Source organism: Sciurus carolinensis, chromosome 2 (genome assembly GCF_902686445.1).
Source record: "Sciurus carolinensis chromosome 2, mSciCar1.2, whole genome shotgun sequence".
Classification (NCBI taxonomy): Eukaryota; Metazoa; Chordata; class Mammalia; order Rodentia; family Sciuridae; genus Sciurus; species Sciurus carolinensis.
In genome coordinates this window covers 185,858,914-185,882,554 of record NC_062214.1, presented here as the reverse complement: position 1 = coordinate 185,882,554, position 23,641 = coordinate 185,858,914, and the positions used below count along the sequence as shown (strand labels likewise).

The following is a 23,641-nucleotide window of genomic DNA, read 5'->3' as shown; positions in this document are numbered from 1 at the left end:
ATCAATCAGTAAAACCATCATTCTTATGACATCATTAGGTATCAGATATGACCTGTGTCTCTGCTTTGTCTCCAGTATCAAACCTATCATTAGTTCTCTCACTTCTTTCTTCAAAGTGTCTTTCTGGGGGTTGGAGATATAGCTCAGTTGGTAGGGTGCATGCCTTACATGCACAAGGCCCTGGGTTCAATCCTTAGCACCACAAAAACAAAATAAAATAAAATGTCTGTTTGGTGATCCCATTTTTTAGGATAAGGCCTATTTATTTCTCATTCTATTTTCTGCTCATGTTTTTGCGATTTCTTTGTATTTCTTTTCCCTTCTTTACATAAAATTCTACTTATTTTGTGGCTCATATCACCCCTCCTGAATTTTTCCCTTTGATACTTGGTAACAGTTTCAGCTTGGCAATTACTTCTTTAATTGTTTCATTTATGTCAATTTTATTTCCTCAGCTAGATTACATGGTTTGTAAGACAAGATAAAGTATCATATTTTAATCAGTTCTCCTGCTGTACGGCATCATGGTTGACACATAGAAAATGCAATTAGGGAAAACATTTTTATTTTCCTGAATATTTAACATATGGATATAAACCTTTTTCCCTGAACTAAGAGTAAAATGAGGAAAAATACTATCAGATATTACAGAATCAACTTCATGTAGCTTAACAAAATTTGTAAGGTTTCTATCATTTACATAATAGCATATAAAAATTTTAAACAAATATGGAAAGTCACACACATATAACCTCAAAATTCCTTGTTGAGAAGCTACCAGAATGATTGACTATTGCTGAAGTTGGATGATAAGGGACTTTATACTATTCTTTCTACTTGAGAATGTTTAAAATCTTCAAACATAAAATGTTAAAGGTGAAAGAAAAGGGCAGACTATAAAGAAATCAAAGATATACATTTTAGTAAACCAATAATACACTATATGGAATTTAAAAAAAAGGATTAACAATGCTATTTGTGTAAAGAATAAACTTTAACATAAGCATGTTATGCAGTATTCTCAATTATCTATATCTTGCCCTTTAGAGAAGAACTACATACTCTACAAACCAAGCACAGTTCTTACCACTTCTGAATTCATACAAATGTTCCCACTGAAACTGAGAGTGAATTTCAAAGTATTATTCTCCAATATTTAATAATCCCATTTGTTTCAAGATAAGAAATAGAACATTTCAGAAACTAAACCCCCAAAGTCAGAAAACTACAATAAAAGAAAATAGCATGAATTCACAACTTACAGTCTTAACATCATTTTCATGATGAAAGATATACTCAAACAAAGCCTACAGAGAAAAAAATGACAAAACACATTAGGTTGTATTTAAATAAAGGCACTCTTTTTTATAACAAGACTCAAATCTAGATCAAATCAAAAATCCAGAACACTCTAAAGTGCCTGGGATTTATAAGAATCTAGCCATCATTTGTTAGAAACTCCCATTTTAAAAGTTTGCTATTTACAAGTGATTTATGTTTCTGTAGACTACAAACTAGAAAGTTCAAAGAATTTACCTTTTTTTCCTTCATATTACATATACTATTTTATTAGAAAGATACAAATGAAAAGTTCATTTTATTTCTTAGATTACAATAAAACAGATTCAACCATTTATACTCTCTACATAAACTACGTAGTGATTGTAACTCAATAATGGCATTCAGACATGTAAGATCTGGAAGTTTCTTCTAAAATAAAGTAAATGTGAGTGCAGGAATATTAATTTTCAAAGCTACACTAACATGGCATTTATAACTATGTGATTCAAAACACTCAGTTTATTTTAACAGAGGGCTACTCAGCCTAAACGCACATTTTGGAATTACATGGGGATCCCAAACCAGACCAATTCACTCAGAAGCTGGGAGGTAGTGAAGGATGATGAAGCACTGGCATTATGTTTTTTTAAAACCCTCAGATGACTCTAAGATCCAGCCAGGGCTGAGAACCTTTATTTTTACTATTTCACCCAACTCATCTGGATAAATGAGTATCTACTGGATTGCTTATTGGTGGTACCACCTTTGTCCATATAACCACTATCTTACACTTGCAAGGAGGCTAGTGCCCCTGGGAGAAAATCAAGGTTATTAACAGAGAAGACTTGGAGGCAACCAATAAAAGAAAAAAAGAAATCAGGACAGGCCCTTCTTAAAAAAAAAAAAAAAAAGTTATAACAATCCTTTCATTTTTTTCTGTTACAAATACAAAAAAAAAAAAAAAATTAAGAGAGTGTGGTTGATACCACCACTGTCAGAAAAGGTTACAACTCCCAAGACTGTCAAAGCATCACCATAAACATCCCAAGAAATGCTCTAATATTAGGAAGGCATCCTGATGAGCCACGGCAAGTTGGGGACCAAAGACAGAAAAACTTGGCATTATTTCTATGATACACTAAAAAAGCACAAAATCTAGTTCAGGTTGCATCTAGCACATAGACCAGGTTTGTCCCACATGCATCTTAATTTAATTGTGGGAGGTGTCTCCACTGACTATACTAGTAATGGAATGGACTTGCCAGTCAGTTACCTCAAGCAAACGGCCTATAACAGTTATTCTACATGAGATATTTTTAACATTCCATCCTCATAAAGGAAAGGAAAATAAGTAAAGCTTTACAATTCTGCTAAACGCAGTTGACTAGACTGCCATCAAACAAGAATTGAAGGAAAAATTCATGAGACTTATTATAGGCTGATTACCTGCCTACCAAAGGCATTTATTTTTAGAATTGAAACTTCAAGTCTATACAACTAGTGACCATTTTTATTTCCCCCAGGACATTTGATACTTGGTAAACATGTTAAACACCCTTAGAACATAGATCAGGATTGAGTGCAGCACTTGAACAGAGTTCACAGAGACTTTAGCTAAAAACTAGGCCAGGCTTCAAGTACTCCTATCTCCGAATTATTCCAAGTCAACCCTAAGTTTTTTCTACTGGAAAGGTCACACACATTTTCCCTTTCTTTCTTTTTCTCATTTTCTTTTTTTCTCTTTCTCTCTCCTTCCCATCTCCCTCTCACTCTTACCTTCTATCCCTCTTCTTCTAATTTCTTTTTACAGGAATTTTAATCTCAGTAATTAGAATTACCAACATAGTTGACTTGCCTACTGTCTGAATTGAGTAATCTTTATTTCTATGCCTGATTCACTGCTGATTAAAAGTACATATTTGTATCCTTTTGACAGCCCTAAAATCCTACAAGAAAATTATTTTTCTGAGAATAGTCCAAGATGAAAAAAATACACACACACTCACAAAATCTCTTAGGCTTCATCCTATGATGATGATACTGCATATCTGCTTTCTTTGTTAAAAATTGCTGTTCTTTATTATTTGAAAAAAGAGAATTGCCTACAATAGTGGTATATGTACTTTATTTCTGGTTAACTTTCCTTAAGACTAAGAGAATGTTTACATATTATAGTAATTAAACATTTCTATTTCAATCAAAAGGTGGCCTTTCCTTCACAAATATTTATCTATTTCCTACATTGCCATGATCATTATACTTCTACCATTACTTTATAATTACAATCATTTTAAGTACATACCTTGGCCAATTTTGGTTTCTGGGAATATTTTGTTAAATTCAGTCTAGATAAATTTATAAAAGGTCCATCAGGACTTGTAAGCATGGAAGCCTATGAGGGAGAAGAAACATGATAGAAGAAAAAACATGAAATCTTCTCTTGAAACATAAATTAAGTTTAATGTGCATAAAAATTATTAAGGCAATGTAAGTAAAAAGAATCCCTTCAAAAATTTCCATATAATTTTTCCTTGTAAGAATAGTAAAAAATGAAATAATAAAACATAAAGTTACTTGGGTAATACAAGGCTATGGGAAAGCTGACAAACTCACTGTGCCCAGCCTGATGTACCTCCCGGATGAGCTGGTGATGGGGCGTGCTGTATAGGCAGTTCTGGGTGTTCTGATGGCCTGTTCCATGGTGCCAGGCCTTCCACTCTGTGTGCTGGGCCTAAGGAAGCCTGTAATGGGCCTTCCAGCTTGAGTGATTGGCCTGTAAAAATTGTCAATTGTTAAAATACAAAGATGATTAATGAAGGAAAGACTCTCATATGGTGTAGTCAATATTGAGTGGCAAAGGGAATGACATAGAAGTTCATACCTGACAGCTTGACTAGGCCCTCCTGTCTGATTAGTTCCAGGGAGTTTCAAAGATGTCCCAGGACCTAGGAGATGAGACAACAAATTCAATTTACATATTATTTATTAATCTGTAAAAACTTTCAGCTAATCTAATTTTCAGAATTGTGCTAGCCTGGAGAAAAAGACTTTATTAGCAGAAAATGTATTTTAGAGAAATGTGTTTGAGATTAATATTCAATGCATGTCTTTCATGTTACTTATGCTAGCACATTAACTCTTCACATTAAGTCTGTAGGGTAGGTAGTATGAATCCATCTAACAAAGGTTGAAAGAATTAAGTAAACAAGTCAACCAGTTAAGAGCTTGGATTCAAATTTAAAACTAGCTGGTTCCAAAGTTCAAAATGATGGTCCTATACTCACAGGTGAACTATCTTTCATAAAACTTCTCTCAGTAAAAGATCATTTACCAACCACATACAGAATTTAGGTATTTTAAGTCTAAAAGATCAAAGTAAAGGGGAAGAAAGACATTTTAACACGAAACATATGTTGTTGTTGTTTTTTTTCCCCAACTTCCTCTTGGAGCTTTAAAATAGTTCTTATCTTCCAAAACACACAAATAACTGTGAACTGAAACAACTATTAAATTACTGGCAAGACCACCATAGTCACTGTAATTATCTAATACCACCTGCACCACTCACCTGCAAGCTGGGGACCGGGCCCTGTGATAATTCCAATAGACATTCACTGCCCAACATATTGTCTCATCACCTCACATCATGTATTAGTCCAAATCATCTTTCATTCTAACAAAGAAGTGATGCTTTAAATGATTATGTTCAAAAAATTTTAATTTAGAATGCTTCTGTTGTTTAGAAGCTCAGATTCCCAGATAAACAATATTCTGAAGTTAGATAAACATTTTAAGGAGAATATATTTTATAACATTTTTAAATGCATAAAATAGCTTTTACTGGAAAATTGTCATACATCAATCTTACACCTTAATATAATTGAATAGCGGAAGGACAGCCTTTGTATTATAAGACAGAACAAAAACCATTTAATTGATTTTTTTCCTATATAAACATGCTTCATGTATATAATGTTTAGATACAGATATGTTGACATAAAGTATAGAAATATGTATACATGTATTCCTCCTATATATAGGTAATATTCCTCCTAACAGCATTCTATTCACTTGACCAGAGAACCAATACTTACGTGGAACTTGGGCAATAGCATTTTCATCCAGAATCATTTCCGCAATTCCATCCTGATCTACATCAATTTCATCTATGTATACCATTTCAGTTAGGGCTCGTGCTTTTAAAATCCAAGCTGCCTAAAAATCACAGATAATAAAATATGTATTACAATAGCATTAGAAATACTAGATAGCTTACAGAAGCTAGCCCTCATTTATTTATTTATTTATTTATTTATTTTTTGGGGTGCTGGGGATCGAACTCAGGGCCTTGTGCTTACAAGGCAAGCACTCTACCAACTGAGCTATCTCCCCAGCCCCCTCATTTATTATTGTTTTACTTTTTATTGAACATGTTTACCAGTTAATATATTATGCTAATTTAAAGGACTATATAAAAAAATTAATGCAAGAAGACGAGGTCATTATTAATCAAGAAACCACTAGTGTATCTAGTGTATCAAAAACCTAGCAAATAAAAGTACAGTAGTTATCTGGTAGTCTCCTAACATTTATTTTTGCAAGTAAAAGAAGATCATTTTAAAAAGTTTTGTAGAATAATAACTTGAATGCAAACTAATAAAGCTACAACCACTATGCTCTTTTTGCCTTCCTCCTTCAGGGCCAAGACTTTCCTGAAGTCTTACTAGACTTTTCAATTTACACCCACAGTCCTCTTGTCTTTCTCCGTGCACCTCTAGTCTTATGAACGTTCTATACTTGACAAACACTACCATTATTTGGGCATATGTTTATCCTTTTATGCATTCTCAGAATGCAAGCTTTTTAACCTTGTTCACTTCTGAATTTTCCATAGTACCTATCCATGTACAATGGTTTTTGTACATAATAGGTATTTGAGAAATACTGGATTGAATTAAGCTAAGATCAATTTCTCTTGATTCCTAATAACTAAGCAATACTTGTAACTTTGTGATCTAGGCAGCAGAAAACCAGCCAGTGTCAGGGTGAATACATGGAAATTAAGGAATCTAAACTAGAAAATATCTGCTCTGCTTTAACTTGAGAAATTCAGTTCCTGTTAAACATATAGAACTGCTTTACCAGAAACCATATGTTTCTGCTTCACTAGAGAAGCAGAGAAAGTTAAGGCTGGGTGTCCTGTGGAGGACTCCCAAAGGAAGAAGGCAACTCTCGAAGCAGCAGCACAGACCTGACTCTAGAGTCTAGCGAGAGCAGCAGCAAGGGATATTTGGAAAGGAATTAGGGCTCAGTACACTAGGGATCTGGCTGTGAAGAGGGCTAAACGAAGGCAACGGGGCTGAGACAGGAACAGTTGAGAGCTACAGGCAGTCCACCAAGTATTCACATAAAGAACCCAAGATACATTCATTCAACTACTCTCTATTTATTAAGACCTCCTAATTATATAGCATCAGGCAAGGTTCTGAGCAGGAAATATAAGGATCCTAATTTTCCTGAACATATATCACCTAGTGGATTGAATGACAGAACAAAGCAGTGCCTGACAGTGACAGTGCGTGGTAGAGGAAATAGATTTTACAGAATCGGAGACAGGAGACCCTTTTGTGAACTAAAGTTATGTGAAAACACATATGAACATTTTTAAAAGAAAATAAAAATGTTATGCTTTCATTTTAATGGGAATAAAAAAGGCTGTCTTCACAATATATTTAAGTTCCTAACGTGAAATTACATTTGGTTAGATGACTTTTGAGACTGTACTTTTCTGGATGTGATTTACTGATTATCAAATAACTTTTAACAAAATGTTTCAAATGTTATGTGTGGATTTTACACAATCAAATGAATAGAACATGGATTCAAAGAACCAATTTGTTCTTTTAAAAAAATCAATTCCAATTGGAACTGCCTCTAGCTGTGGGAGCCACCAAAGTTAAAAATGATCTGAGGTTTTCACTCATAAAAGATCAGGAAAGATGCCAGATCTATATAGTTATTCCCAGGGGCCAGGGAAGTCATCACTGGCTTGAACTAAAGGTTTAATTTTACTTCAAAGATGAAAATAAGCCATTCTGATTTATCTTAAAACTCCACAGTTCATGCTGCCCTGAAAGTATCTGATAGCTTTAAATTTTCAAAAGAATTCCTTTGCTCAGGATTCTGGTGGACAGGAAGAAGGACTGCAAAATTTTCTGTTGAAACAAAGCAGGACATGGGCTCTGCTGGTTTTCCTGTAGACCTACTGTGGCCATATCCTGGTAATACAAAGTCAAAGAAGTTACAGTTTTAGTTTTAGCTCTAAAGAATTTCAATGTAATAAGAAGATGCAATAATAAAAATTTAAAATAAAAAGAAGAATATCATGGGAGGAGAGAGGAAAGGCACCAAGCAGCCTGGAGGTGGACAGAAGTGTATATGAAGAAGGGTATGGAGCTGTGGTCAGGCAAAGGGACCACTAGGTCAAAAGCAGGCTAGCTCAGGGGCTCATGGTGCATTTGCAAACTCCTTAAGAACAGAGTATGGTTGAAGAATCAGGCTGCACAGAGGGATCAGTTAAGGAACAAGGCTGGAGCAAAAGGCAGAGAGTCCAGATGATGATTCTGCATGGCATATCAAGTTACACAGTTTTCTATCCTGATAGGAATCAATGAAGCTTTGAAACTATGATTTAGGGTCCTAGTAAATCAGCTCTTTAACAGTCAAGATTTTAGAATTAGGTATCATTTATATAGTTGGTTATTAGTTACCAAGCACATACTTTAGCTATTTTAAGGTTTGCACTGTTATCTCATGGTCTGTTCCACCATGCTTCTTACATTCATCCCCCTGATAATCTCTTAAATATTCAGGAGATGCAAATTTTTATATTAGGCTAAAACTGAATAATAGAAAGGTGAATCCACTATTCCCTCCCCACCAAATGAATAAACACTTTAGAAGTCAAACAGAAACATCTTTTTCTTTTCTCTGAGAATCTACTTTTTCAAAAACATAAATAGATTTGTATTTGTTTCAATTTTTTAAAAATCTAATTCTTAAGAAATGGAACAAATGATGATCTTCAAATTTAAAGATCTATAATAAAGCTACTTAAACTCTTTTTAGATTTAAAACTTTATCAGTTTGAGAAAAACTAATCTTCCTGATTCTTCTTCTGTCCTACCAAAAAATGACCTTGAAAATGACATATCACTGCTTGATTAAAATCAGACTGTATTCAAAGAACTACTCCTGGCAATATGAACTATCCTGGAGGTTTTAATAAAAACAGCAGATGGGGCTTTAGCTTTAAAAAATATTTTTTATTTTGAAAATAAGCCAAGTATGTTTTATAGCCCCAAATCCTCTGCCTGTTTTTTTTTAAAAACATAATAAAGCAAACATTGATCTCAACTTGTCCCTTGAATCTGAATGAAACTATAAATTTGTTTTATCAGGTATGTTTAAAACTTACTAATAAATGGTAGGATCATGCAACTTAAAAAATTATTTATGTAAATACAGTTGCATATTTATGTGCTGGAAATACTATAAAATCAATAGTTTCTCCCAATCTACATGAATAATCATCATATCAATTATTTACCTTTATATCTGTGAAACATAATCCCATTTCATTCACCTACTGAACTAAGTCTCTAGGATATTACTCTTGAGGCACATAACATCAGGAAATAATACTGACTTACTTGTTCTATCTTTTGTGAGGATAATCAGATTTTAATTATGAGAATAAACATGAAGAGGTCGAAACTATTGGCTAAGCAAAATGCTTTATTCTGTTTCTTTTTTATACAGCATGCAACACAGGGAGTTTTAAGCGATAATTTAATAGATTATTATTAAATAAGTATACCAAAAGAATATTATATCTGATCTATTCAGATCTCATATAAATCAGTAGTAATATTTTATACCCTGCCTACTGTATGCAAACGAAAATTTAGGCACAAGATTTTGAAGTGATATTGTAAAACCTTATTTCTTTTCAAGTTGTAAACATGTGCAAAAAAGAAGAAACATATGAAATGTGAATAACAAGGTCAAAAGAATCCAGCCAGCCTTGTTCCCTTCAGATCATTATCCAGTGGATAAGTAAGTCTACAGGAACAGAACAGGAAGGGAATGCTACCTATAGGTGCTATATGATGCCTATGAGCCAGTTTGAAACTTTTAAATGCCATTTACAGTGTTCCTGCCATACCTACAACGCATATTGTTGGTGTTTTGATTTAATTTTAATCAAAATCTTACAAAATTACTGAGAACAAAAACTTTTTATTTTAACTTAGATCCTTCTTGAATAACTTGTACCATGAAAAAAAAAAAAAGTTTTCCCCAATTACCATTTTGTAAACCAAGACTATAAGCATACAAAAGACAAATGTCATCCTTTCAAAGAACAAAGTGCTACATTTTAGCCCACATACAGTGTTTGTTTAATACTATAGAAACCTCCATATGAGTACTTTGTATATTGATTTCTGTTCTAAAAGGCCTGGTCATTATTCATATGAACTTCATAGGAGGCTCAAATCACTTATTTATCTATAAAACACTGTGAGCATTCTATCTCACTTGGCAGGGCAAACACCCAGCAACATTTAAGCTCTCTGATTTATAGCTCTTCTTTTTCCCAGACTCACTGGAAATCCGCATGGATAAAAGAATGGACAGGCAGGGGTCCCCACAACCAGACCTCCCTCTCAGAAGGCTTCTTCCTAACTCCTTCCCTCGTGTCTTATCCAGTCAGCAGGTCTCTCTCGCTAAGTCTAACCAAGCTGGTTTGGTCAACATGGCTGTCTGGCCAGTGTCCCTGCCTTCCTTCTCACTGTGGCAGGTTCCTCCCTCCTGGAGCTGTCAGGTCAGCTCAACCCCAGACCTTCCAGGCAGAGCTGGCCCACTCTCGTCAAGACCTACGGCCCCATCCATACGGTCTTTCCTGACACTTGTGGTTGTACTGACTTCAGCTCCCTTCCTAAACCCATGGCTCCCTTTGTCTCAGTCTTTACTTTTCTCATCCCTTCTGTTCAATCTTGGTCACTTCTATTTAAGCCCCACATCAATTGAGTAGAGTACATTAGTTCTACAAGGTTATTCACACTTACAAAGTTGGAAATATAACCATTCATTTACATAAGAAGGTACAGAATGTCTGATAGATAAGGCTTATTTTCTAATCCACAAGCCAAGTAGCTATACAGCACATTTTCTACTCTACAGCAACAACTAAGCAGTCATTTAACTAAAATATTCTCTAAACTAAAGGCTGTAGCTAAACCTTTACCTGAGACACTGGAAATTCAGGAGCTGGTTCCTAGAAAGCATTAAGAAGGGAGTAAACATTTTTAAGAAATGTAACTTCTAAAATAAAAAGTCTGAATGACTACCCAAGCATCTGTAGAGAAACTCTATTTCATTCAATAAAACTCCAAATATTAACTTTAATCATTCTCCCCAAGTGGTCTCAAGAGTTTTATAAACTAATATATACTAAAGAGTACTAAATTCTCTAAGATCAGAGTTCTAATGAATGTAACCTCATTCAGAGGACAGAGAGAAGGTATCTCAACTTCTTATTTAATGATAAATACCTCAGAAAGTAAAGATAATTTTGTGACTATATCAAGTTACAAAAGTATCAAGTTACCATACCTCAGAAAGTAAAGATAATTTTGTAACTATATCAAGAAAATATTTCCTTATATTAAAAACTAAGGTAGTTAAATATTCAGACTTCAGTCAGGGAAAAAAAGGAAAACTAAAGAATATAAACCCTTCTATGGCTATTAATAAGAAACTAATATGAACCATAATACTCTCTGTGAAATTTTTATAAATAGACTACATAATACACATTAGTGCTAGATGCTGAGCAACTCAGCATCTGCAAGTTTTTTTCTATCCAAATAGAAAATCATTGGTTAAAAAAAGCAAACTTAGGGCTGGGGTTGTGGCTCAGGGGTAGAGCACTTGCCTGGCATGTGTGAGGCCCTGGGTTAGATTCTTAGTACCACATATAAATAAATAAAAGATCCATTGACAACTAAAAAAAAAATTTTTTTCAAGCAAACTTAGAACAAAATCACTTATAAAATATCTACACTTGCATGTTTAGGCAGCAGCATCTGTTAAGTACTTCATCTGTATCATGTTTTATTGGGAAAACTACTAAGAAAAAGGGGAAACCATGTTTTTCTACAGTTCTAAGCTCCAAAAAGAACACCCCAAATATATTTTTAAAAATATATGATCTGAATAAGCAATGTGCAAGCTATGTGGTCACCCATTCTAGGATAAACCATTTATTTAGCAAGTTACATTGTAGGAACATGAAAGGAAAAGGTTAATTAAGGAAGGCTGGAAACAGTGAGGGCCCTGAAGAATGAGATTTAGGGAAGATTTGGCAATCAACAGAAACAAACACAAGATGGCAACACACAGCACACAGCAACTGGAGGTTGGCAACTCCAGTGCACTTAAGGTATAGATTTCCTAAGCACAGTCCATACTTAGGAAATAGGAATAAACAGGGCAAAGAAAAGGCACATGAAAGAAGTGACACTTTGTATTTTCTTTCTTCTGTCTGTTCATCTCCAGGTCTGTATGGCCCATTATCTTATTTGAGTATCACAACCACCATCTGAAGGAAACAAGTAGGTATTATTATCCATTTTACAGGGTAAGGAAACAAACTCACGATATTAAGTAATTTGCCCAAGGACATGCAAATAGATGAGAGAAGCAAGAACTCTTTCTTGCCAGTGCTTCTTGAAGATTAAAAAAATATATTTCTTAAAGCGCTGGAAGGAACAAGGCAAGACTAGAGGGTAAAGTTTAGGTGGGTGCTGAGATTGTAGCTGAGTGGTGGATGCGTGTTTAGCATGAGCAAGGCCCTGGGTTCCATCTCCAACTCCACAACAAAGTAAAACACTAAAAAGTAAATAACTTTAAAAGTAAAAAGTTACTTTAGGAGAAATACAAAACGAGCCCAATATAGAGGGGGCATTATCAGAGGTGATTGTAGACAATACTTAAAGGAAAGTAAAAGGAGACACTGGTACTAAATAAAAGCTGGAGGATGCTTGTTATTCTGCCCAGGCCTGGAAGATTCTTCAGTGGCCTAAAATGAAACCACTAGTTCAGCCTTACAGAAATCTGTTCACTGATGAAAAGCTTGGTGAACATTCTCTTGTTCTCCTGTCCTTTGGGACTGTGCAGATGAATAACAGGCAGGGAAATGATGTGAAATAAGAAGGTCAGAGAAGAAAATGAGACCTAGAGACTGGAGAGGTGTAGGGAGGGGTTCTATGGATGGAAAATGGAGTCAGGCCTGAACAGGGGTGAGGCAGAGGAGATGTGAATTCCACAACATGCTCCTGGCATCCCTCACACCCATGAGGCACTAGAAAACTTCCCTAAGGGAAGACATGTAAATAAAGTATAAAATAGTGTTATATGTAGTACTCATAGTTAGGGACAAATTACACATGAATTAGGAGGAGGGAAAAAAACAGAAGGCATGGCAAATAAAAAGGGAATGAGAGACAAAGAAGATTATTCTGGAAAGTATCAAATGTCCATGATTTGTGAACTATATCGACATCAATTTCACTGGACATTTTTCTCACAAATGCTTTCCAGATCACCAACAACCCTTTCAGAAAAATATATATGACAAATCCTATATGCAAATATCTCCAGGGTGAAAGCAGTCAGAATCAAGATGGAGTCACTTGTACCAAGGCCTAACAAAAATAAATAAATAATAAATAAAGCTGGAACGGTATAAGAGAGGGGATCTCGTGCCCGATAACAAAAACTATGACAAAAGAATCTGCCAGAACTACAACCTTGAACAATGACCACTAATACCTTGGACAGGAAATATTTCTGCAAAGGACATCTGTCCAGTAACTGTCCATTCAACCTTGAATTGACACCACTTTTGTTATAGATCCTTGAACACCCCTGTTATTAATTCTGTGGCCAAGGATTATTGTTTCAAAATAACTTATGCAATCCTTCTCACTTTGCCTTTACCCCATCCCCTTTGAATTGGCCCATGGTCTCCAACACATGCATGTTCTGCACTGTACTGCTCCCTGCTAGTAATAAATGTCAATTTGACACTAGCTACACAGAGACAATAGCAGCTAACATTTATGGTTACTTACCATGTACTTAAGAAAACCCTCACACAATCCTTTTTGGTAGTGGTACATTACCAATTCCATTATAGCTGAGAAAATGCTGAAGCCAAGGTGTGGAGTTAGTATCTGAACCTAGACACCCTGGGTCAAGAGCATGCACTTTGCTGATTATGCGAGATGACAGTAAGGATGGAAAACAGGCTGCTGTAGGATATGGGGAGACCAAGGACAGTCATGGCTCAGCTGGAGAATCAATCTGGAACAGGATTATGAAGAAGAAAAATCAGGATGTTCCAGTTTGGAGATCGGGCAAAAATTTTTTAAAAAACCACCAAGACCTTCACCTTTGAGTCTCTCTCATTTATAGTTGTGATTTAATTCAGTCCACTCACATAGGGAACCACAGGTTAAGTTCACTTAGTCTAGTAAATTATTTCTGTGGGTATCAATACACTCAAATAGAAAGCACTGGGCCTTGTCCTGGACTCAGAAGATTTGAGCTTGATCCTCAGGAAGCCACTTAGTCACATAACCTTGAAAAAGTCCTACAACCCTCATTACCCTCTCAAATTGGAGCAATAATATCTACTTTTTGGAATAATTTTAAGGCCAAATAAAATCTTACATTTTAAGAATACTTCATTATTTTTAGAGTTCTTCCACATATACTAGCATATTTAAGTATAAGGTTAAAAGACAAGCACTTAACCATCTATTTAGTCTTTCTCAGAACTCAGAACTCACTCCCAGTTATGGATCAAATTAAAATTTTGAATCTCCTTCAAAGTGGGTAAGGACAGGGGAAGCAGAGGCCACTGCCTAGAACCAGCAAGTCCTAATTACCATCAACTTTAGTTCACAGAAGTTTGCGTCCTTCCTTCCTCTCTAGGATACAGCTTTCCCTTAGGCTGCTGTAAATACTTTGGAGACTTAAAATCTCCAGATATTTCTGAATGAAACTTCCTAATTGCCATCAACACTTTGGCTAATGAGTCTACCCTGCTCTACTCTTCAAACTGCTGAGTTGTTGTTCAGAATTCAGTAGTTATTTAGCTAACAGCACAACAATATGTCAAGGTAACACAAAGAAAAACTACCTCATGTTGTCATTTAAGCCATGAGTGAGGCGAGCTTTACTCAGGTCTGGCCCCTCGTCCTTTCTTTGTGCCAGCAAGCAGTCCTACGTGACAGCAAGCAGGAACTCAAGCAGGAGCTGTTTTTATCAGCACAATATGTCATTATTCTATATCTAACAAACTTTCTATCTGGGGCAGTGTTCTATCTTTCTGGAACATTCTGTTTGCTGTGTGCAGCAGCATCCTTAACTGGGGGGATAAATACTTGCTATTGGCAGCATAGTTGCATGTGCTGCTTATTACAGAATATTCCCATAAAATAGAATCACTCATGGCAAGCAGTTTGCCTCACTGTGACTCCAACAAGTAGTAACAGAAAGGAGACACCTGTAAGAGAACAGAGAAATGGATGAGTTTCAGAAGGCTAGAGCGGTCAACTGACCAAGCAACCAAGTGGAAATGTAATCTGCCTAATTCAGCAGTAACAAAAATCCTTATGAACTGCCTGAAAGTATATGGAATCAAAGTATTAAGTCTGGCTAAGTCTCCAGGGCCCCAAAGAGGAAACAAATTAGGTAATTGTAGAGAAAGATATGTTTGGTGTGGATCACCTAATTGCTGTCTCAGCCAATCAACATGGAGCTCACTAGGGAGAACTGGTTTCTTCTCATTTAAGCCAGTGGCTCCCAGTCTTTTCTCCACCTTTGAATTTACACCAAGAACCCCTCCTCTCCATAACATATCTCGTTTTAAGTAAAGATTGATGGCAGGAGAGGAAGAGGTGCATTAGAAAAGCTCTTACCTGTATTTGGATACCTAACCGATGCTCCTACCCTCAGAATCACTGATTTTAACAGTCTGAAAATCTACCAGAAACCCATCCCATTAATGAAAGGATGTTGTCTTTTTAAAAACCCCATTGCCTGAAAACCCGCCTTGTTGCATGAACTGTTTAATTGCAATGGAGCTAAAAAAAAAAAAAAAAGAAAAAAAATCAGGACTGGTTTTACAGCCATGGATCTGACATATGGAACACAGAGAAGAGTAATCAGATTAAGCAACTAATCAGGGTGAGCGACATGAGCTGAGAAAGCGAGCATTCCCTCTAGGTCATATCACTGGACAGAGGGCTTTCTGCATTTTCTCCTTTTACATCTAATAACTTTTTACTATTTTTTAGTCATGATTTCAAGAATACTTAGGGGAAAAAAACAATGCTGCTCTCTGAATTGGTTATTCTTACCATGTTTCATCAAAAAGGGGTAAAGTATAAATTAACCTGCTAAGAACTTTAATAATCTTCATGCTGAGGGACACAGCCTTCCCTCTGTCCCTCACAATTCTGTGTCTGGAAAAAGAGTACAGGAACCATGTTCTTTAAGAACCTGTCCCCATGATCAAACAACATATTATTATGTTCAACCTACCCATGAGTCCTTTTTTAGTCAAATAAAAATGCATTGCTCTGGGACTGGGGTGTGGCTCAGTGGTAGAGCACTTGCCTGGCACATGTGAGGCACTGGGTTTGATCCTCAGCACCACATAAAAATAAATAAAATAAAGATATTATGTCCATTTACAACTAAAAAAATTTTTTTAATGCATTACTCCAAGAAAACATAGTATTCCATCAAATATTCTACCTTCCTAGCTAGCCTAACTACCCTGACTTTGGAAGAACCAAAAAGAAATAAAATTTCATGTCCAAATATAAAATACAAGGCACTAATTAAGATTTTTGATGATACTGTGCCAAAATAGTATCCCTTAAATGGGAAAGAGAAGCAAATGAAATATCCAAGAGTGGGCTCATCTAGTAAATCAGGTCCACATGCCTTCTCTTTGAAGTTCACTGGCTCAGCTTATAAGAAGATTCCGAAGTAACAGATCAATTTAGAGAGGTTCTCCTCACTTGGGAGAAAAATAAGCAAAACCAAAGTGAAAAAATACCACTATGGAAAATAAAAGTTAGCATATGTTTTGGAAAGAGAAAAAAAGCAAAAGCAAAACCAAAAATGAATCCATGTGACACTCAAAAGAAATATTTTCATTTCCTTGCTCCTCTATGTGTTCAGACACAGTTCCAAAATAACATATTCATACTAAAATCAGTTTGGTGGCACTGGAATGATAATTCAAATCACTGTAAAGGAAAAGTACTCTAAAATGTGGAAATTCAATAAATGCCCATGAGGCTAAAAGAGCATACGAAGGTAGTCACCTGGGGGGGTGAGGATTAGCTGCTCCTGCTCGGATCACATTTGGGTTAAATCTTCACAGATGGGAATAACCCCATCATTTGACACCCTCCATTGAAACAACAAAAGCACCATAAGAAACTCCAGTGGTAATAATTACTACTAGAAAAATCTGGAGGAATCCAGGCAGAATTTTCTAAATAGATTTTTTTAAAAACAGCCTCAAAACAAGAAATTCCAATGACATTATTCATAGAAATAGAAAAAGCAGTTATGAAATTCATTTGGAAAACTAAGAGGCCCTGAATAGCCAAAGCAATCCTTAGTGAGAAAAATGAGGCAGGAGGCATCACAATACCAGACCTTAAATTATAGTAAAGAGCTATAGTAACAAAAACAGCACAGTATTGACACCAAAACAGGCATGAAGACCAATGGGATAGAATAGAAGACACAGAGACAAACCCACATACACACAGTTATCTCATTCTAGACAAAGGTGCCAAAAACATACATTGGAGAAAAGATACCCTTGTTAACAAACCGTGCTGGGAAAAGTGGAAATTTATATGTAGCAGAATGAAAATTTAACCCCTATCTCTCACCCTGCACAAAAATCAACTCAAAGCTCAAAGTGAATCAAAGACCTAAGAATTAGACCAGAAAACCCACACCTGCTGGAAGAAACTATAGGCCCAACATTCTAACATATCAGCTCAGGAATTGACTTCTTTAGCAAGACTCCTAAAGTTCAAGAAGTAAAATCAAAAATCAATAAATGGGATAGTATCAAACTAAAAAGCTTATTGACAGCAAAGGAAATAATCGAGAATGTGGAGAGAGAGCCTACAGAATAAGAGAAAACTCTTTGCCACCTGCATTTCAGATACAGCATAATTCCAGGATACACGAAGAACTCAAAATACTTAACACCAAAATAATTATAATAAAAATAATCCATTAATAAATGGGCAAAGGAATTTAACAGATACTTCTCACAAGAAGAAATATGAATGGCCAACAAATACATGAAAAAATGTTCAACATCTCTAGCAATTACAGAAATGTAAATTAAAACTCCACTGAGATTCCATCTCATTCCAGTCAGAATGGTAATTATCAAGAACACAAATAACAATAAATGTTGGTGAGGATATGGAGAAAAGAATATACTCATACATTGTTGGTGTGACTGCAAATTGATGCAATCACTGTGGAAAGCAGTAGAGATTCCTCAAAAAACTTGGAATGGAACCACCATTTGACCCATCTATCCCACTCCTCAGTATATATCCAAAGGAGTTAAAATCAGCATACTACAGTAACATAGCCATATCAATGTTCATAGCAGCATAATTTACAATAGCTAAGCTATGGAGCCAACCTAGGTGCCCTTCCACAGATGAATGGATAAAGAAAATGTGATATATACACCCAATGGAGTATTACTCAGCCATAAAGAATGACTTAGATGACATTTGCCAGTAAATGAATGGATCTGGAGACTATCATTCTAAGTGAAATAAACCAATCCAAAAAAATAAAGATCAAATGTTTTCTATGACATGTAGAACCTAACCCACGATAAGGGCATGGGCAGGGAATAGAAGTTCAGTGAAAGGAAGGGAGGAGGAATAAGAAAAGGAAGACAGCAGAATGAATCTGACATAAATTTCCTGTGTACATATATGAATACACCACAATGCATCTCACCATCATGTACATCCACAAGAATGGGGTCCTACTGGAGTAAGATATATTCCATGCTCGTATGATTATACCAAAACGGAATTTACTGTCATGTATAACTAAAAAGAACCAATAAAACTTTTTTAAAAAAGAAATGAAGAATGCCCTTAATGCAATTATATTTATTTGAAATGGCAAATGTACATTTAAGATGTGCTGAGAATTAAGGATTGGGAGAAGAGAGGACAAGTATCATCAGACAACAAGAATGATCTCCATAAAAAGAAGGGAAGCTGACACGTATGAATAACTCCATCAGAACACAAGTGATCAAGGCACTCATTCCGTAAACGGACAACGGGAGCAGCTGTGTGCCACTCTGACAGGCAACGGAGATACCAGAAGGACCTGCTGTTATGTTCCAAGGAAGGACAATGTTCAAGCTTTTCATCAAAGGAATCTCAAGTTTCCTAAAGCCCTTCATTAATTGCATCAATGTTCTGACATAAATACCATTTTTTTAGTTAATTAAGAAAAAGGCAGAATTCATTTAAACTTAAGGAAAATCACATTGGGAAATATTTCCAACATGAAATCATAAGTAGGTACAGAGGCTGGGACTGTAGCCCAGTGGCAGAGCGCTTGCCTAGCACCTGTGAGGCACTGGGTTCAATCAACACATAAAAATAAATAAATAAATAAATAAATAAATAAATAAATAAATAAAATAAAGGCATGATGTCCATCTACAAATTTATTTTAAATTTTTTTTTTTAAAGTGAGTACAAAATACATCAAGTGGTACTCAGAAAAGCATACAGTACTCAGAAAAGCATGGTGTTTAAAGTTGGGTCAAGGAACAAACAAGATGAGTGAACACTGTCAACTTTTCAATAGCCCTATCCAGGTATCAAATGCCTACTTTGATAACATCAAATTACACTTCAATTCCTGGTAAAATGATACTCATTATTCTGGCAATGCATGTAACTCATTCATTAATAAACTACTATAGCAAAACAAAATAGGAAAAGAGTATCATAAATTTCTCCCAACTCTGATATTGGTCTACTCTGATTTTTATTCAAGTTAAATATAATCCCTCCTCATAAAGATAAAAGAATAACAAAGAATAACACTTCTATGGTATTAGAAATTACATATCACATTATGAAGTATTATTTCAAATCCACAAAAGGAAAAAACAAAACCTATCCCATAATGATTTTAACATGTTAATAGTTAACCAATGCCCATAGAAGTACTTCCTAGTATGATCTTGGGTCCTTTTTTATACTATCAAAATCATACTTCCACTAAATAAACCTAATGCATAATGCTTCCAAGAGGGACAATGAGACCTAATGGAAGCTGTACAAGACCGCATAAAAGAACTCAAGTTCTCACCTAGTTAGCTGCTAATATAAGAGATTTTAAACGAAGTTCCCAATGTGTTTTCCTCCTTTTCCTAGATAAAATGAGTTAACATCTCTTTTACTGGGACTGGGGTTGTGACACAGTGGTAGAGCGCTTGCCTAACATGTGTGAGGCACTAGGTTCCATTCTCAGCACTACATATAAACAAATGAATAAAAATAAAGGTCTATCAACATCTAAAAATTTTTTTTTAAAAAAAGGATCTCTTTGATCATCCCTTCTCAACCATGAACAAAAACTTTGCTGGTTGTGCTTTTTTTTTTGGGGGGGGGGGGGGACCAGGGTTTGAACTCAGGGGCACTTGATTACTAAGCCACATTCCCACCCCATGTTGTATTTTATTTAGAGACAGAGTCTCAGAGTTGCTTAGCACCTCACTTTTGCTGAGGCTGGCTTTGAACTCCCAATCCTCCTGCCTCAGCCTCCCAAACCACTGGGATTACAGGCCTATACCACCCTGCCCGGCACAACATTGTGGTTTTGCCTACTAATTTCCCAAAGTGATACCTCCCCAAGATAACAAGGGAGATATTTGTACACCTGACTCCAAAGAAGGAACCAGGGGTCAAATAAGTTTCAGAACTCCTGGCTTAACATTATGTTAAGCAAAACAAGCCAGACTCAAAAAGTCATATGTTTTCTCTCATATATGGAAGCTAAAGAAAAAAAATAAAGGAAGAGGATCTCATGAAACTGGATAACAGAAGGGGACCAGGGGGAGGGAGGAAGGAAGGGAAATGGGAGGTCCTAGGGAATTAAACTAACCAAATCATGTTATGTATATATACAAATATGTAACAACAAATCCTGCTATTATGTATAATTATAATGTACCAATAAAAACAATTTTTGGAAAAATAGTACTAGCTTAATTAAAATTAGGTAAAGTTATTTCCTTCAGGACTCCTCAAAGGCTTTAATCCGAGTGTCAAAATTCTTTAACACTTCACTCAAATTTTGAAAAAAGACAGAGATTGGGAAAAGTTCAGAAAGAGTTTTGAAAAACTAACCTATGTAAGAGCCAAAATGGCAGCATAGTTTAGACAAAGGAGTAGGCTTACTAGCTTTGCAATTTTGGACAATTTACTTCACTTTGTTCTTCAGGGTTCACCACGAAAATGGGGAAAAGAGCACCAACTCCTAAAATAGTTGAGGATTAAATGAGATAACATAATAAAACTCTCTGCACCAAGTCAGTTAAGCTACTTCTTTTATTTTACCTACTTTGCAAGATTATTCTAAGCATTAAGAATACATATAATTTATAGAATCTATGTCTGAAAATAGTGAACACTTGACATGAGAAAATTAAAATGAACACATAAAATGACCTGAGCACAATGCCTGTCACAAATGAAATCTCAATTCTTAGGTGCAGTGCTGAATGTCTCTATGGACTCAAGATTAAAGGGTCTTAGTCATCAATAAACATTGCTGTTTTGCCTATAACATTTCCCAATGTGACAGCATTTCCTCAGATAATAAGGAAGACATTTGACCCTTGCCCTGGTCAAAAGAAGAAAAAAAAAAGGAATCACTGGTCAAATAAATTTTAAAACTTAATCAAAATTAGGCAAAATTAGGTTTCTTTTCTTCAGAACAACTCAGAGCCTTTAGTATGCATCTTAAATCTCTTAAGAAGGGACTATACGTTTCCCAAATGCATTTAATGAGGAAACTTTCTTTCACTGAGAAGCTCTTGGGACTAGTGTTCGGTGGAACACTGAATGGAAACTATCCTAATTTAATGGAACAATGGAAAGAGCAAGTAAAGTTCTTGCAAACCACTATACTTAAAACAATGTATGGTACATCAAAAGTTCTTGACAAACTTCTATCTTAACAAAAGTCCAACATTTTCTCACAACTCACAAACATATTTGATTATGGAGTCTTTTTTTTCTTCCAGGATTTGTGGGACTATTGTACCAAGAAACACCCTTGGGAAAATGCTTGTCTACAGGAACTTGTTCCTAGTTACTATAGTCAACTACCAGGAACAGAACTTAGCTTAGTATTTCAACTGATACGGGTTGTTCCAGGGGAGATGTACTCTCAACAGGTTATCATCCATCTATCAGCTGGAAGTTAAGGCAGAGCCCAGTAACAGCTTTACATTCAAGCCTGCACTTTCGTACCTCCCTGAAACTTTCTTATTTTTTTTTAACATCTCCAAGGCAACACAACTAGAGGAAAAGCTGGGGAACCAGAACTATCTAGGTACATATCCCTGCAGTTACTAGAAGCAGTCTACTTTTTCTTGCTTTTATTTATTTTTTTTTATTTTTATTTTTTATTTTTTTTGGCCTCTTCCAGGACTGACCTACCCATCAGTTGTATGCCCATCAGACATTTGGTTTATTACCCTTTTCACTCATTATTTATTCAAGATCCCTTTTAACCAATGCCATCATTCCTTCTTCTAGGAGACTTTCAGTCCTATCCCTCCCTCCCGCAATAACAATTTTCTTTGCCCAGGTCATTTCTTTAATAATAAATATATCTTTCCCCCTCATACATTATCATTCCTTTATCTTGCACCTTTGCCTCAAGTTGAACTCATCGCCCAGGATCAAAAGCTCCTTCGCTTTTGGACAACTATCTAAAGATGAGCTGGTAAGATCTCTTTTGATTCAAACGAAAAGGCAGCTGGGTTAAAAGTGGGTGGAGAGTCACAGATCTTTTTTTGCACGGGGTTTTCTGTATGTTTAGACATTACCGAAGAGAGCTTAAGAGTTTGTACAGAGGAAAGTAAATGGAATATCTAAGTTCCTCGCCAAGATAAAATTCAGGGCACTAATTGTGGGTAACTTAAAAAAAGGGGGTGGGGGGATGCTGAAGTTTGCAGTGAGAAAGGTCAAGGCACAGAACTGGGATCCCGGGAGACGCTGAGGGCAAGGACCTGCCTGCCACGGCTCTAAGGGGTCTTGCTCCAGGGGCCTCTGCAGGCCGCTCGGTCAGTCTCGCCTCCGGCCTTCCTCCCCGGCCTCCCTTCCCCGGGGCCGTGGGATCCCCAGAGCCCTCTGCCTCAGCGCGAGGTTGCACGGGCCGGCCGGTACCTGGTCATAAGGGGACTTCTCCAGCATCTGCGTGCACAGATCGGCGCAGAGCTGGAACTTCCTGCGCCTAAAATAGCTCCAGGCCAGGAGCAGCGGCTCCATCTCCGAGCCCATAGCGGCCCAGTCCAAGGAACCGCCAGGAGCGCTGAGCTGCGGGCGTCGGGCTCTACCCGGCAACGCGCGGCGGCCGGGCCTTCCCGGAGAGGTGCCCGCCGCGCGCCTGAAAACAGGAAATAGGAAAACGACGGCGAACGGAATTCAGCTACGGAGTTTGTCCCAACATGGCTGAAAAAAAAAGTGTGTATTATTAAAGGCTGTATATTTCATTAGTTTCGAAAAGTAAGACACCATATCTAAAAAAGCGGTCGTGACTTAGACACCTCGCCTGGGGTCCTCCACCCTCAATAGGAGGGGCAGTTGCCTAGCAACCCACGCTCTGCTTTCCCCGCGGTCCCCCAAAGTTCCAGGAGATGACCCTGGGCGAAATCTCCGTCCTACTCCTCCGCTTTACTTTTTTTCCTGCCCTATTCACTTCTGACTATAAACACAAGCATGGAGTCTGCTTTTCCAATACCAACCTGTCCATCAGGACCCAAAGCCCTAAATCCTAAAACTCTCCAGTTCCTTAATGTTGAAACTACCACAGGCTTTAGAGATTGCTTGATCCAATTCAATCCTTTTACAGATAAGAAACTGAGATAGGCTTGCAGAAGACAAATTATTTG

At 36.4% G+C, this 23,641-nt stretch overlaps 1 protein-coding gene across 1 annotated transcript in view; it reads right to left on the bottom strand.

The window, feature by feature from the left end:
- Ttc8 (tetratricopeptide repeat domain 8) overlaps positions 1–23,101 on the bottom strand; it is a 54,150-nt gene extending 31,049 nt beyond the window's left edge. Inside the window, exons 1-6 of the mRNA XM_047540106.1 lie at positions 22,917–23,101; positions 5,376–5,496; positions 4,163–4,226; positions 3,895–4,054; positions 3,584–3,673; positions 1,263–1,307 (exon numbers count right to left, since the gene is read on the bottom strand). Coding sequence (XP_047396062.1) covers positions 1,263–1,307; positions 3,584–3,673; positions 3,895–4,054; positions 4,163–4,226; positions 5,376–5,496; positions 22,917–23,030 — 594 coding nt within the window. The 5' untranslated portion in view covers positions 23,031–23,101. The remainder of the gene's footprint in view (positions 1–1,262; positions 1,308–3,583; positions 3,674–3,894; positions 4,055–4,162; positions 4,227–5,375; positions 5,497–22,916) is intronic.
- Between the last annotated feature and the right edge of the window lie 540 nt (positions 23,102–23,641).